The sequence below is a fragment of the Dermacentor variabilis genome, chromosome 11, assembly GCF_050947875.1.
Source record: "Dermacentor variabilis isolate Ectoservices chromosome 11, ASM5094787v1, whole genome shotgun sequence".
NCBI lineage: Eukaryota > Metazoa > Arthropoda > Arachnida > Ixodida > Ixodidae > Dermacentor > Dermacentor variabilis.
In genome coordinates this window covers 119,563,579-119,577,666 of record NC_134578.1, presented here as the reverse complement: position 1 = coordinate 119,577,666, position 14,088 = coordinate 119,563,579, and the positions used below count along the sequence as shown (strand labels likewise).

At 42.3% G+C, this 14,088-nt stretch overlaps 1 protein-coding gene across 4 annotated transcripts in view; it reads left to right on the top strand.

Annotated features, from left to right (window-relative positions):
• Positions 1–14,088, top strand: part of LOC142564146 (uncharacterized) — a 46,010-nt gene that overhangs the window by 30,265 nt on the left and 1,657 nt on the right. For 3 of the 4 annotated variants that reach the window (XR_012824503.1, XR_012824505.1, XM_075675009.1), the window contains 3 exons: positions 8,310–8,419; positions 9,435–9,566; positions 13,275–13,618. Coding sequence is in view for 1 of the 4 variants with exons in the window: in XM_075675009.1 (XP_075531124.1) it covers positions 8,310–8,419; positions 9,435–9,444 (120 nt within the window). In the remaining 3 variants the exon portion in view is untranslated. Of the gene's footprint in view, positions 1–8,309; positions 8,420–9,434; positions 9,567–13,274; positions 13,619–14,088 lie in introns of those variants that run through there. The other variant, XR_012824504.1, reaches the window with a different exon arrangement.

Genomic DNA, 14,088 nt, shown 5'->3' with positions numbered 1-14,088 from the left:
AATACATTTTGACTACGTGGGATTTTTGTAATGTGCACCAAAAGTGAGTGCTCGAGGGTATTGCATTTCAACCTCATCACAATGCAGCCACCATTGCAGGTATTCAAACCCACCTCATCCTTGCTCATCACAGTGATAACCATCGAGCTATCACAGCAGTTCTAAGCAAGGATGCTGCACTTGAAGCTGAACTTACTGCATCCATATAAGTCAATGCCCTTCAGCATGTTCTGTAACTTAAATAATGGAATAATAATCATGTCCTCTTCCTTTTTTATTTTTGTATGTTTTCCTTTTTTACCTGTTCTACATATATGTATGCTGTTCTTTTGAATGAATACACTAATTGCTAGTGAACACCATCCTAGTTTCTGTGACTGTTTTTCCTTGTGATAAGTGCTATCATGTCTTACAGAAGTAAGCACGATTCTAGATTAGTCACATTTAGCACTTGCCTGTCGTGCCATGTGTCCCGTCTATGCAGAGGCGGTCACTGCCAAGCTTCTGGAGCAACTCCTGTTGTGGATTAGTCATTATAATCAGCATGAAATCGTCGACATCAAGCAACTCATTGTTTTGACGCTGCAGTGCTGTGGCACTGTCAGTTATTCCTTGCTGTTTAAAAAACAGTACAGGATTGTCATCCTGCATTTTCATTTTCTCCACCCAGAGCAGGACACTTGTGTAGTCGTCATTGTGCAGGCGCTCGTTGCAGTTGATACTGAAGTCCCTTTGAATGTTGTACAGGTCCTGCCTAGTCAGCAAATGCAGCCGCTTCCATGACCCGTCCACACTGTCCCTAATTGAATCCATTATTGCTCCCATGGCTGTACCAGCTTCCAGTTTGCCTTAATAAGAAAATGAAAGTGACCAATGCATTATTTCACAATCAGTGCTTCTGCAGTAGTAACCAAAGCGCAGCAATTTTCTTTTTTTTTTGCATATCAGAACAACTTTTAATTTCTGCATATACATTAATTTGTTGAAGTGACATAAAGAGGATGGCAGATATCTCTGCAATATTTAAACATACTGTGCTTTATTTGAGCCATTTCCAGTCATCTCCTGGAAAGTTTTCTTGTCCAGTCATCTTTCTCATTTTCCTGATGAAATAATGGCTGTATTTTCATTGTAGTAATAGACCTAGCTTGAAAAAGTATGTTACAATTTTGACTTATTCTATACGGCCCAGCACTCTTGGTATCAGATTGTAAATTGTAGCACTGCACAGATCTGATTTTACTGCCCGGGCCCACTTCAGGAAGCCCAGGGACTGCATGTGCATGACCAGACCCATCCCGGACATGGTGGAGGTAATTTATTGAGGATGAATATTATTATTGGTGCCCTGTACTTTCTGTGGCAGGCCATCAGACGGAAAGTCCAGTGTGTACATGCATTGAAATGTTGCTTTGCCTGCGCTGGTAGCTTGGCAATGAAGCTGTTGCGCTGCTGAGCTCTAGGATGCGGGTTCAATTCCCGGCCATGGTGGCCACATTTCAAAAGGCCCACATGGGCGTATCATTAAAAAAATTAAAAGAATTTTCGTGTAGTACTAACACTTGCAAGGATTCTTTTCTACCGCAAACTGTACGCAAGTGGAATGGTCTCCCGGGAAATGTCATGGATGCAGTAATTAGTGCCTTCATATTTAACACAATTGAAAAAATTGCAACAATTTTTTGCCATTGTATATCTCCTGATCCTTCTCTGTTCTGATGTTATCACACCTTTCAATATATGTTATGCATTGTGCAATTTTATTTGTATATTGAATTTCACTAAGTATATTTATAACTGTGTTTGGAGTATTTCTTAAACACTTCTGTACAGTATTAGTATGCTATAATGTATTTTGTTCAATCAAAGAGACATCATCTCGCTGCCCACTCCTGCTTATCACCTTATTCTAAGGCCAGCAGACACCCCGTAAATTAATGATAGCACTAGCCCATCAAACAATGTAATAATGGGCACAGGGTAAAAATTGAGGCTTGCGAAAATTTTAACTCCATAGTTTACTTGTATACTGCAAATTCACCCCTGAAGCTTAGAATCTGCTTTGCTAATGCATCAGTCATTATTGAGCCTGCGCATCAAAACACTTTTAAGTGAAAAAATTATATGCTACATTATGCAAAAATCCGTCAGTGACCAAAAAGGGTATCAGAAATGGTCGGTGACACAGAGTGAAAGCGCATAAAAAAATGCTTGGAGTGACATCAAATTTCTCAGGGAGGTTCCTGCAAACAAAGCAAATTAATGTCTCTGTGAACAAAGCTAGGTTCATTTCCCTCTTAGTGGGAATCGAAGATGGGCCTTTGGGGTGCGTGATGAGCATGCTTCCTCAGCGCCATGGCGGTTCTATGGTTCTGTCTGACTAAAGGTGTGCCTAGTGGATGTGTTGACGCCTGTGGAAAGACTGACACTATGAATGCAGCCAGCTCGTCGACGACAATCCTATAACATGTGCTCTCTACATACGTTGAACCAAAACGAGTGTAATGCTTTCACATTCCCATACATAAGCAGCTTTAATTGTGTCTGCCCAATTTTTTGCCCCTTTTTTAAGGGGATAAGGAGCAGCACTTTTGTCACAAATGCTGTGAATCTTATTTAAGGAAATGTATTGTGGGAGCGGCACGGTTGCTCCGTTAATGCCAACAGGCCCCAGTCCTCGTCGGCCGCACCCAAGAGCGCCCCAGCCAAGTCTCGAACCACCGCTTTCGCTCGCTAGTCACTTTGTCCTCCACTTCGACTGCTGGCTCCGATACCGTAGTTCCCATAGTATATAAACATTTTTTAGTGCGGAACTGAGGGAAAGTAACACTTGTTTCAAACAAAATTACTTCTATTGGAAACTAAGAAAAAGGGTCCATTCTTTCCTGTCCTGAATGAGCAGTAATGTGTTTGTCGCATTACATTTAGCAGAAATCGAGATATCTTTTGATACAGTAGGACTGGACTGGATGCGACGCCTCTATTACTAATCATTCAGGGCATTTTATGAGGTGTGGCTGCAATGTTACCCACAAGGACTGCTTGAATTTTTCTCTACTGGTGCTATAAAATGGTAGTTAACGTAAAATATGGTGTGTTCACTTGCAAAGTCGCCCCTGTGCAATGGCCACAGTGGGCTCTTGTGCTTCCGTGGCCAGCGCAATTCCCTATCATTGCATCCACAAGCTAGTTGCTGCGCAACATCAACAGATGCCGACATATTTGCATAAGGTCTGTTGACAAGATGTTCTGGCTTTTGCTTTGTGTTGCTTCAATGGAGGCACTAAGAATCTTTTGCATGTTAACAAAGCATCACAAGATGTCACTACCAGCATTGTTACTACCGTGTATGTTTACTTTAACTTAGTGTATTCATATGAAATGGACAGGCTAAAACTCTAATGCTGGCACCTGCGAAGGCTGATCACAGATTGCAGTTGATTAATTAGAACATTTCGATTCTAATTTTTGTGTGCAAGGTCATAAGCACCCAAGTTTCCTTACCAGCGATTGCAGCCCTTTCTGTGTCGGACAGAAAAACATGGCAAAGCTGGAAGTCGTGTCCTCGATGTTTGTTTTGGAAGACCACGTTGACCTCTTTGCTGCTTTCAGTCATAGCCATTGTGGCTAAGCATATGTGGCCACATTTCACGCTACCTTGAGATTTCATCTTTTTTGTCCCAGTGCCTAGAAAACACATAACCTATTTTAAGAAGCAACAGTGCTAAATTTTCACTCTCACAAAAGCACACTACAATTCAGAAACTTGTATGGTCTCTGAAGGCCATTGTAGGATTCAGTACGGTGAACCGGACAGTGACCCTTTAGTGGCAGCGTCTGTAACCGCGGGGCTTAGGGGTGCGGTGAACGTGTTGAACACATGTTGCTTCTCATCGAAAAACACAAATTTTCGGGATGTCCTCGCAAAATCTTTTAAGCAAGAGCCGTACCTCACAATGTATGATTATTGCTTTTACCTTATTCTAACACATTGCTTTCTTTTGTTGAAAAAAAAATTTTGCCGAAATTTACCTGCTAGGTGTAGTCAGACTAGAAAGCAAAACCGCTTTTGCAGTGTTCGTATGCTTTACCGCATCAAAGTATATTGCGGTGAAGCTGACTTTACAAAGCAGTCTGCCATTGTACAACAATATTTCTTGCAAAAGAAATGGGTGCGCTTTAGATTTCTATGTTGGTGTTTTACTTTGGACACATAGAAAGAAAGTGCACATTTGATTCGGAGGCATTTTATAATCGCACAGCTACTGCCAAATAAATCAGTGATGTGTTTTAGCATTTATTTCTGCATCTTGTTTAAGATGTTCGACCTGCAGGATAATTAGATCAATTTCATCGGCCCCGTGAAGGTCAAATTAATGAAAGTCAACTGCATATATATTTAAATAGGCAATGTTTGCATAATGCGATAACATTGTAATAGTTTTTATCTGGTGAAAAACTGTCAGAAGGGAAACCTAACCAATGCACATTTGCTCTTATCGAACTGTACAGAGGGTGTCGCTACTCTGTGAAAAGTTCGGTGGCTGTTGATAGGTTACGGTAATCTCACGAAACAGATGATTGGTGCCAGCAATCATTCTGCATCCCTAAAAGTATTCAGCCCTGAAGATATCATATATTTGGTTGTAAGGCAGTCATAACTATAATTACTGTAGCCTGTTTTAGACATGGGAATCCAAGTTCTCCTGAAGTGTTTATGCTACAGCCAAATAGTTCCTTCAGCTTTGCAGAAGCTGCTATTCACTGTTCATGTTCCTACAGATGCATTTTAGCTTTAATGGTGCTAACTTCATCAACCTCCTCTCTTGCAGATAATTTTTTTATAGTGTGGTGGACCACTATCTAAGTAGTACGATTAGGTGTTTGTTTTCAGCTGTGGGCAAAAATGTATTACTTTTTCTTACGGGGCCCTGGAACACATTATTGAACTCGAGAAATACACCTAAACTTAAAATGGGCTTAACTGCAAGTCGGCCTAGTTGGAACAGATTCATTTTTAAAAAACTTTTTGTGTGCAAACAAACAGGGACCAAGAAGAGGAGCGCTCGTCCTTGTGTTGCTCCTCTTCTTGGTCCCTGTTTGGTTGCGCACAAAAAGTAAAAAAAAAGGGCTGTTTCAGAAATAATTTGCTACGAAAAGCACAGCAGAAGCACCTGTTAGGCGCCTACAATGTGCCAAACACAGTTGTGCTCACCGAGCCACAGTGAGCTCAGCCAGCGTACTCATTGTGGCACAACGCCGTGGCCGCGGTATCTGCAAAACGTAGCAGACCGCAGCTAACAACGCAACTGCTGTGTGTATGTGCAGAGTTTGCTTTGTGTATGACAGGGCTGGAATGAGTGGTTGCACTCATGCGCTACATCTAGCTGTGCTATGTGGTGCAGATCGGCTTTGTACTGCATCAGATTGGACGATGAATAGTGGCCACATTCAACTTGCGCATTTTGAAGTGCTATCAATAGCTCGATATGAAACGAAGTCTGCCAAGGCATCTGATCAGGACTGACTGTGCGCTGGCAAGTGTACATATGCTCTTAAGCTTTGCTTAGTTCGAGGCTAGTTGAGTGTTCAAAATTAATGGAAATTAACAAGACCCCTACAGCTACGACACCGATAAGCAGGCTAGCCAAAGTTTAATTTCTATGCAAGGGGCCGTGCCGAGCGTGAGCAGTCAACAGTCAGCTTCTTCCAAAAGTACAAAATTTTTTTCAAAATTTGTATGCAGGTTTTTATTTCAGCTTGTTTATTAAACTGTCAATAAATATGAGCAGTAACAGTAGGAAGAAGCATACTGAACCAAACACCCTTATTGTTTGATGTCAGTTGTCCTATAGCACCTAATAAGACTGAGAAGGTTTCTGTTGAAGAGAGTGTACGAAAAAAAGATGACATTGCAATTTGCTTGGGACCTCCATGCGCCGCGCACAACTATAGAATTTGGCTGAGACATTCACAGTGGAATATGCTATCCACAAGGTGTGTTTTGCACCAAGCATTTCACATCTTAAAGCGTTTCCAAATTATTTGATTTCAGAAGAGAATAATAGCTGCAGTGCATCAAACAGCACTGCTGTTGAACATGAACATGTGGTTATGCTGTTACCTCATTTTGTGGAAATTTGGTGTTTGAGGTTGATGCTTCTTAATCACAGCATTGCGTTAACACTACTGCCTGTGCATCAGTAATATTCAAATGATGAAGCTTAGATGAAACACCAGGCGACTACACATAAGGTATGTTTGATTTGCCTGCACCACCTGAACCAGTTCACGAAGTGCTGCACCGTGCCATTATTTTCAGTGGTGCAGCAATGGTACCCTCTGAACCACGACATTCGTTTCAAAAGTTGCAGGAAAGGTGCAGGGCTGGTTCACTATTTTGCTTCATCCTTTCTACTGTTGGTGCTGACTTGATGCAGGCATACAGATGCAAAGCCGCAGCACAGCAGACAACATACCACACAGCCGTAACCGCTGTTGAAAACCTGCTTACATGGGCCTGCCATGTCTATGCAGGTGTGGGTGTACTTTTACCTCAGAAGCCGATCATACCAGCAGTTCAGGACCTCTCAAACTTACCGCATACCGTGCACATTAGTCGGACAAAACATAAGGCCTGCACTGTGTCTGCATATTGACCACGCATCAAATGCCACGCTGTGCCTGCTCTGCATAAATCGAGCTGCATAATTTCTGAACTTCTAGTGAACCAGCGTGAACTGGTTCACAGTGGTGCAGGCAAATCAAACAGACCTGTAATTACAGTCCTCTTTTTTTTTGGTAAATTGTAATACCACATCTGTGCACCCAATAAGAAGTTTATGAAAATTGGGTTAAATGGGATTTTCGCCCTTTATGAAGGATAATAAGTGCAAGTGCTACATGAAGTAATGTACACTGCCAACCTTTTTTAAGCAAGTGGTCAAGATGTATCATACTAATAATATTGTTGTTATAATCACTATGTAGATGCCATAGCCTTGTTTTCACTTGAAGACTAGAGCAAAAAAGTGGCATTTATAAAGATATATATCCGGCACCGGTCGGCCTTGAGTGAATGAAAGCTTGCTGCCTTTGTAATTTTCCACATGTTACATGAATTGGCAATGGAGCACTGCATCACGTTTCCATATGCTACATACATGTTGCCTGCGCTAATGGGCTGGGGAGCCAAGTAATGTTGCAATGCAAATGGTAGTTGCGATGTTGGGAGGATGTTTACTTACCTATTTTATGTCCAAGGAAGGGTGGCTGATTCATGTAATTGGTATTGCAATAAATTTGTGTCAAGAGCTTATACTTAGTCTATAAAACAATAAACAGTGCCTTCTTTTAACTGCATTCATAATGCCTGACAATTAGGATTTGTAGAGAGGAGCTCATCACAGAATATACAAGCAGCCCTGTTTGCCGTTACATGTTCCTCTGAGGGATTTTGCTTGTTAAGATAGAACATTTTATTCGAAAGAGAGATTATTTCTTGTTTTAATAATCTGTCTAAGTTACTTGAAGAATACTGAACTTAGGTCTTCCCGACAAAATTCCCAACGTTTCCCTGTTTTCGCCTTACCAAAACACCTGATTTTTACTGCCTTCTACATTTCAAAAAATATAAAACGCAATAAGGAAGGAACTCAAAAGAGAATGCTCACATAAGAAAGAACGATGGGTAAATTTTTGTGTTAGGAAGTGTGCAGAAGTACAAGACAAATATTTACAGATAAACAACAGATTACAGCCCTTCAGGAATAAAAGGTGGAAATGCTCATTTTTAAAGATATGGCATTTTGCTAGTGTCCCATGTATTGTGCACACTATTGAGTGTAGTAGGTTGCAAGTGGTACCTGTTGAGATAAAGGTTCCAGACCGGTGGCAACGGTAGTGTGTCACTCGCGCTCCTGAAGAATTGCTGACCTTCGCACCAGCTATCATTACGAAGCGGCTGCGTGTGTCATTCTCAGTCTTCTGTTTCCAGGTTTTGAAGGCTGCAGTCACAAAATGAAACTGATGTGTGATTACGTTCCAGTAATTTGCTGCATGTAGCTGTGCCAAAAGTTCTCAAGAATATGCATGCTTGTCATGAAATTATCTATAGCAGTAAGTATGTTCGATCCGCGACACGAAACCGTAGGAGGTCGCTGTAGTTTCGCAGATGCGTTCGCGAAAGTGCGGCTGACGTTCTCTTTGGTGTCGCGGGGAAAAAGGGAATGTTGGGATCTGTGCTGTTTTTCGTGTGCTAAATTAATCAAGTGCTGATAATTCTTCCTATTCCATTTTACCACTGCTAGGGAACCGGAGAGAAGGCAATCATTGGCGAGAATACGATGCGTGCGTCGGCCATGGATAGCGGCGATGCAAACTTTTGGGAATGTTCATCGAGACAGTTGCGTCTGGCTAGGTATTTCTTCTTTATTATTATTATTCAGCGTGTCGCCTCTGAAGCAAGTCTCCAAACCAAAATGCAACGCGGTAAATGCTTTATTATCACGCCTGAATGCTGGTGCACGCCGACGTGCAAGAGCAGCATAATGTGCGAGTTGCACTGAACTAGGCTTCTTGTAACTTGTCATTGCGATTACTATTGGAATTAGGGCGAGCGGCGATATACGCCAGGATGGGAATTAGGGTCCTTGCAAACCATTTTAGCACTCGGCCTGTGCATCTGCTAACCCAGGTGTGAAAATTCAGAAGCCAGAGATCGTTGCCATAAAAGTTGCAGTTTGTATGGCAAAACAAAAACGGCAGAATTGGTTACATTTTTATAAGCGCGCTGATTTGCACAAAGCAGCACGTTTATTGATTCTAGCATTTAGAATGTGAAGTACAGCCATGTTTCTGCCGGGGCATCGAATGACAAGCCATTGTATCCTGAAATCGTGAGCACAACTAGGTCACCCTAGCACAACCGTCGGCGCATTTCGCGCGCTGAAAGAATTTTACTGGGTACTGCCGGTCTCAAACAAGGTCTGTTTCTGATTGTGCTAAATGTTCTGACGTTATATGAGATCAGGCATCACGAACGGGCGTGTTATATAGGGACCTTCTTCCCGCCCGAAATCGGTCTTGAACCGTCAACGTTAAAGCCTGTCAGGAGTAAGTGCGCGTTCTCTTCGGTGGTGCAGGACCAGAAAGGTTTCGCTTTCCACCCTTGCAAATGGAAATTACCATTGATTAACCACGTCAGTCATTGTCACGGAAGATTTCTCACCTGATATTGATGTAAAGCGGTGCTCCTCGTACTCGGGAACAAAGTCGTGGACGTTAATGTAGTGCGACCGTATCTCGTTGAAAGCAACGAAACGTTCGTTGCACATGTCGCATTGGAGCTTCGCTACCCTGGGCAGAGACAGGTGATGCTGTTTGTGCACGTTTATCATGTGCCGCTTCAAAATGCTCGCCTTTGAACATCGCAGGTCGCAGTAGTGGCATACAATCGGTTTAGGATTCTCGGTCGTCTCCATGTCCGGAAACTTCCGATTCCCGAAGGTCGCCGTACGTTTCGAGACCAGTGCTTGGATCGCAAAGCTGCCCGGGACACTCGAGAGGTAAGGGCCTTAAACAGCTTTAGCCAACGACTGTCGCGCGCCTGGAGTACACCCAAATACTAAGCCCGCGCTTTTCGCCTTCGTCGGATGCCGCTAGGGGCCGACTTGCCGCTGCACTCGTGCCGTAGTGAACCGAAACTACTCGTTCCCTATAGGTACCTTCGCCCCAATAGTCATGTTATGCGATGAAGCACACCTGCTATGCAGTGAAGCGTACCAAGAGTGGAACGTGCGTATAGTCACGGGCCTAGAATGTGTTGCGCAGTCTCCGGTTACAGTGCGAGCACCGAGATAACTAGCGGGAGTCTTAGTGTAATTAATGAAAACGTAGTATGCAGGCGCTGTGACAGTGCCCCTTTCCAATCCTAATATGCTTCACTGCATAGCCAATATGCGTCACTTCCGATAGTGTGTGCTTCACTGTAATACACAGGTGTACTGCAACATAGCTGACTGTTGGACGCCTCTTATGCGCATCGGTGCCCCTTTCCACTCTATATGTTTCACTGCATAACAAAAAAGCTTCACCTGAAATAGTGTGCTTTACAGCAAAACACTAGTGTACTGCAGTAAAGCAGGCTATTGGAAGTCTGTCGTTGCACGCATACCACACGACTCAGCTAATGTTAGCCAATTATAAGGCCTACCGTGTTTGATCGTCAGAAGTCTGATGGTTGAACACCATGGCTTTTAAAGAGCCCCTCACCAGGTCTGGCCATTTTGAGCTGACATGCGCAGAGTATTCGTCTGCTTGTTCCCATGGTCGTGCTGTCATCTGCGCAGGTACCGAAACTATCCCATTTTCTACCATGTTCCAGCATATGATCATGCTCTGCGATCCACTTGTACTGCCTTGTACAAATTGAACCACTTGTACAGGCAATACCTCGCTGACAACATACTATTTTCTATCTGAACCAGTACATCAAAAAAAAAAAGAAAAAAACACGTTCGTTGAGGGTAGGCCACAGTGCTAGGTTGGTGGGGGGTTAGGTAATACCATTAGTTGCTTCTGTTTTATAAACGTGAGGCTGAAATGGTAGAGCTAGGTTGATTGTTATGGGCTGTTTGAGCAATATCGCAACTCAGGGTGCATCACTGCCTTTGCAAATACTGTCTAAAAAAATCCGATTTTCGATTTCCAGCTTTTCAAGCACCTTCAGAATTATGTGCTGAAGGAATGGTTTTCTGTGGTGTATTTTGGCTGGCTCACTTGGTCATCTGCTATGCTGCTACATTGGCTCTCACACTGTATAGCAGCACTTTTGTCATCTTGTGATGTGTGATGCAGGTGCATAGCACTTACATCAGCATGCCATGCATGAATTACATTTTCACTTTGGACTTGTGCTGTCGAAGTGAACTTCACTTAAACTGAGCAGGTGTGAATAATGTTATTCTTCGTTGCCAGAGTAGTGTCTGTTGATGCATCTTAGTTCATAACTCGTGCATGGGAATGCATGTGTGAACAAATGACTAGTGATCCTTTGTTGCTACAGAAATTTGTCCATGAGGTTTTTGAACATCAGCATTGCTACAGCGGTACCACCACTCATATTTTCAGCTGTCTGCTTAAAACATTAGGTTAGATAAAAGGCATAAATGGGTTCGGTTACATAAATAAGATGGGTCAGAGCGGTCACCTCTGCGAGCTAGCTATGTGATTGGCTTACCACGCGACGTCAAGAACACTTGAAACATGCCACTGCATGAAGCACGTTTTTATTAGCTAATGTGTGCATACTTTTTGTGCGCTTGTAAATATGCAGAAAGGAAGGAGAGAGTCCAAACCAACTGGAAGTAGACAGCTTTCCCATCATTTCAGACAGGTGGGACACTTATATGGATGGAATAAAAGTAGAGGGAGAGAACCCTGGCTTGGAAGGAAGGTCATGTTTAAAACTTTTAGCTCTACATATAGTGTGCCAACATAAAAATTCTTGTGAGAAGCTGTTCCATAGGGAATAGGTACTATCAGGGAAGTAGAACGTCTCTACAGCTGCACCTGTATAAATTTATGACAAGGCATAGTTAAAGGACTTTAAGAGAGGGCAGGTAGCAGATAGTTTCCCTTCCATTCTTCCTAGAAGGAATCAACGTAGGAAAGGCATCAAGGCACTGCATGATTTGTCGTGTCTGCTTGATTGCACGTCTTAGAAGTACTGATTGTTGGGTGTGTTCGTAATCCATACTAGAGGAATAATGGCACAAACGAACAAATTAGATAGAAAAACAGACAAGCTAGACTTAACTGTGATTTTCTATCTTGTCCCTGCTCGTTTGCACCATTCTTCCTTGAGTATTGATTGCACCAAATAAAAAGTTGACTTTTTACAGATCCCAAACACTGTTCATTGTAGCTTTTCAGCATGTGATGGAAGCTGTAGCATTCAAACCTTTGAACATCGGATACCCAGTGCAATGTGTGCATCTTCTTTTATGGAACAGATAACACATAAGACTAGCTGTGATAATTGACCTTGCCGTTTAAACAGTTCCAATTCTTTTTGGATGGCTTGAGAAAAAAAGTGATTAGAGTTGAGTGTAGTACTATTTTATGCTCACATGTGCAATGCATTGACATGTGAAGTCAGTTTGTCACAGTGTGCAAACCTGTGACGCAATTTCTTTGCTTTGTGAAAATTTTAAATGCCGAAAGACCCTGGTTGCAGCATAAGAAACCGATATCTGTGTGTAAAGCTGGTCACATGTAGGGTAAAATAATTTTTAATTACAACAATGCTGCTAGGATTCTTCTGAATACTTGGTTGTGACAAGCATGATTAGATAGTGCAGCAAGCATAAAATGCTTCACAGGTAGCCATGCCCGTGTTAGTGTTCCACTGCTGAGCACGAGGGCTGCCCATTCAATTCTCAACTGCAGCAGTAACACTCATCTAGAGGCTTGTGCATCACTTCTCTACCAAGTAGTTGGTGTTTATGTGGAAGACTGACTAAATTTGCATGGCATCATATTCAGTATGGCAGCAAACGATAGAGGCAAATTAAAAATATATATATTCTTCACACATGAGCACTAACAACAGGAAAAAGTATGAAGATAAATGTAGCATTTTTGCATAATCAAAATCCAGTATGGCACATGTCATACCGTGTTATTGTAAAATGGCTACAGTATGCTTTGTGCAGCATGCCAGAAGCTTTCAAATCGTACTCTTTGTCAAGTGCACCTCATTATTGCATAAAAAATGTGTTACTAAATATTCAGCAAAACTGGTGGATAGGAAGCTTTGTTTCTATGTTGAGGTATTGCATCTAACAAGCCATGTACTGCATCTGTCAGCTTGCCTTCTGCTGCGCTGCACAAAGAGGAGGTAGGGTACTTAATTTGATTTTTGTTACCTACTTTCATCTGATGTGACATGTGGAAAGCTTTAAATGAGCATACTATGTACACTTGAACACCACTGCAACAAAATTACTTGTGGAATGAAGCATTCACTGTGACCTGGCTGAATTCCTATCTTACATGTGTAGCATCGTCGCCTTTATACTGACAAGTACAACAAAGGAATTTGAACGTCCCGGACAGCTTATTTGATTTACAATGAATGCACCTAGCAGTGCCATTGCTACTCTGCGCATACCCAACTGAGCTGTGGTCAGTGCTAGAACTAGTGATATACTTTAGTCCTGCTGCTGTGCTCTAGGAATTTCTGTATTCAACTCGTATGCCACTTATTGCAGAGGGAAAAACTGCCATCGATTACATCAAGGTTGCCATCGAGGTGAGTCACTTGGCCCCGACAACCTACAATACCTACAGGACGGAAAAGAAGCGAAGGTCGAGTACAACATTGGTAAAGAGCCTGAAGACAAAAAATTGTCAACAGTGCCATTTGACACTCGGCAGCCGTATCTTGCATCGCTCCCAGGTTTCACCGTGGAATACGTATGAATCTTGGCGACAAGTTTGCATAAGCTCAGCCACACTTGCACATTTCATCAGGTGAAGTGTGCAGAAGAGTTTGAAACCTTTTTCACTACGTATTTTTTTTAATTTGTGTTCAATAAAGATGTATTTTGCTGGATGTGCTTAGCTTGTCCTATATAGTGTGATAGGGTAACTTTCCAACAAAGTGGCTTGTAAAAGTAGGATTTAGGTCCTGAGCATTTAGTTATAAAGGCGCATCATGAAGTTGTACATGATGGGTAATTTTTTAATGAAGTTCGCTGGCATATATCAGTCACCAAGGTAGCAAAAACATATCCACAGCCTCCTACAAAGTGTTGCTTTGAGACATTAGGCAGCATCAGTATCAATTCCAGTGAGCCACTTCGCTATTCAGAGCATGGCAGTTTCTTATGAACAGTTGGTGGAACTAGCACTGCTTCATGCACTTCAAGCAATTGCAGCATGCTGCGTGAGAACTGCTACGAAATGTAAATATCATTGTGATTGCAATGGAATAGGTCAGTAGAAAATAAAGTGAGAATAAAGTGAAGGTGGATATGTCTAAAGTGACTACTGTGGCAGAAAGAGTGCATCACCAGGCCACAA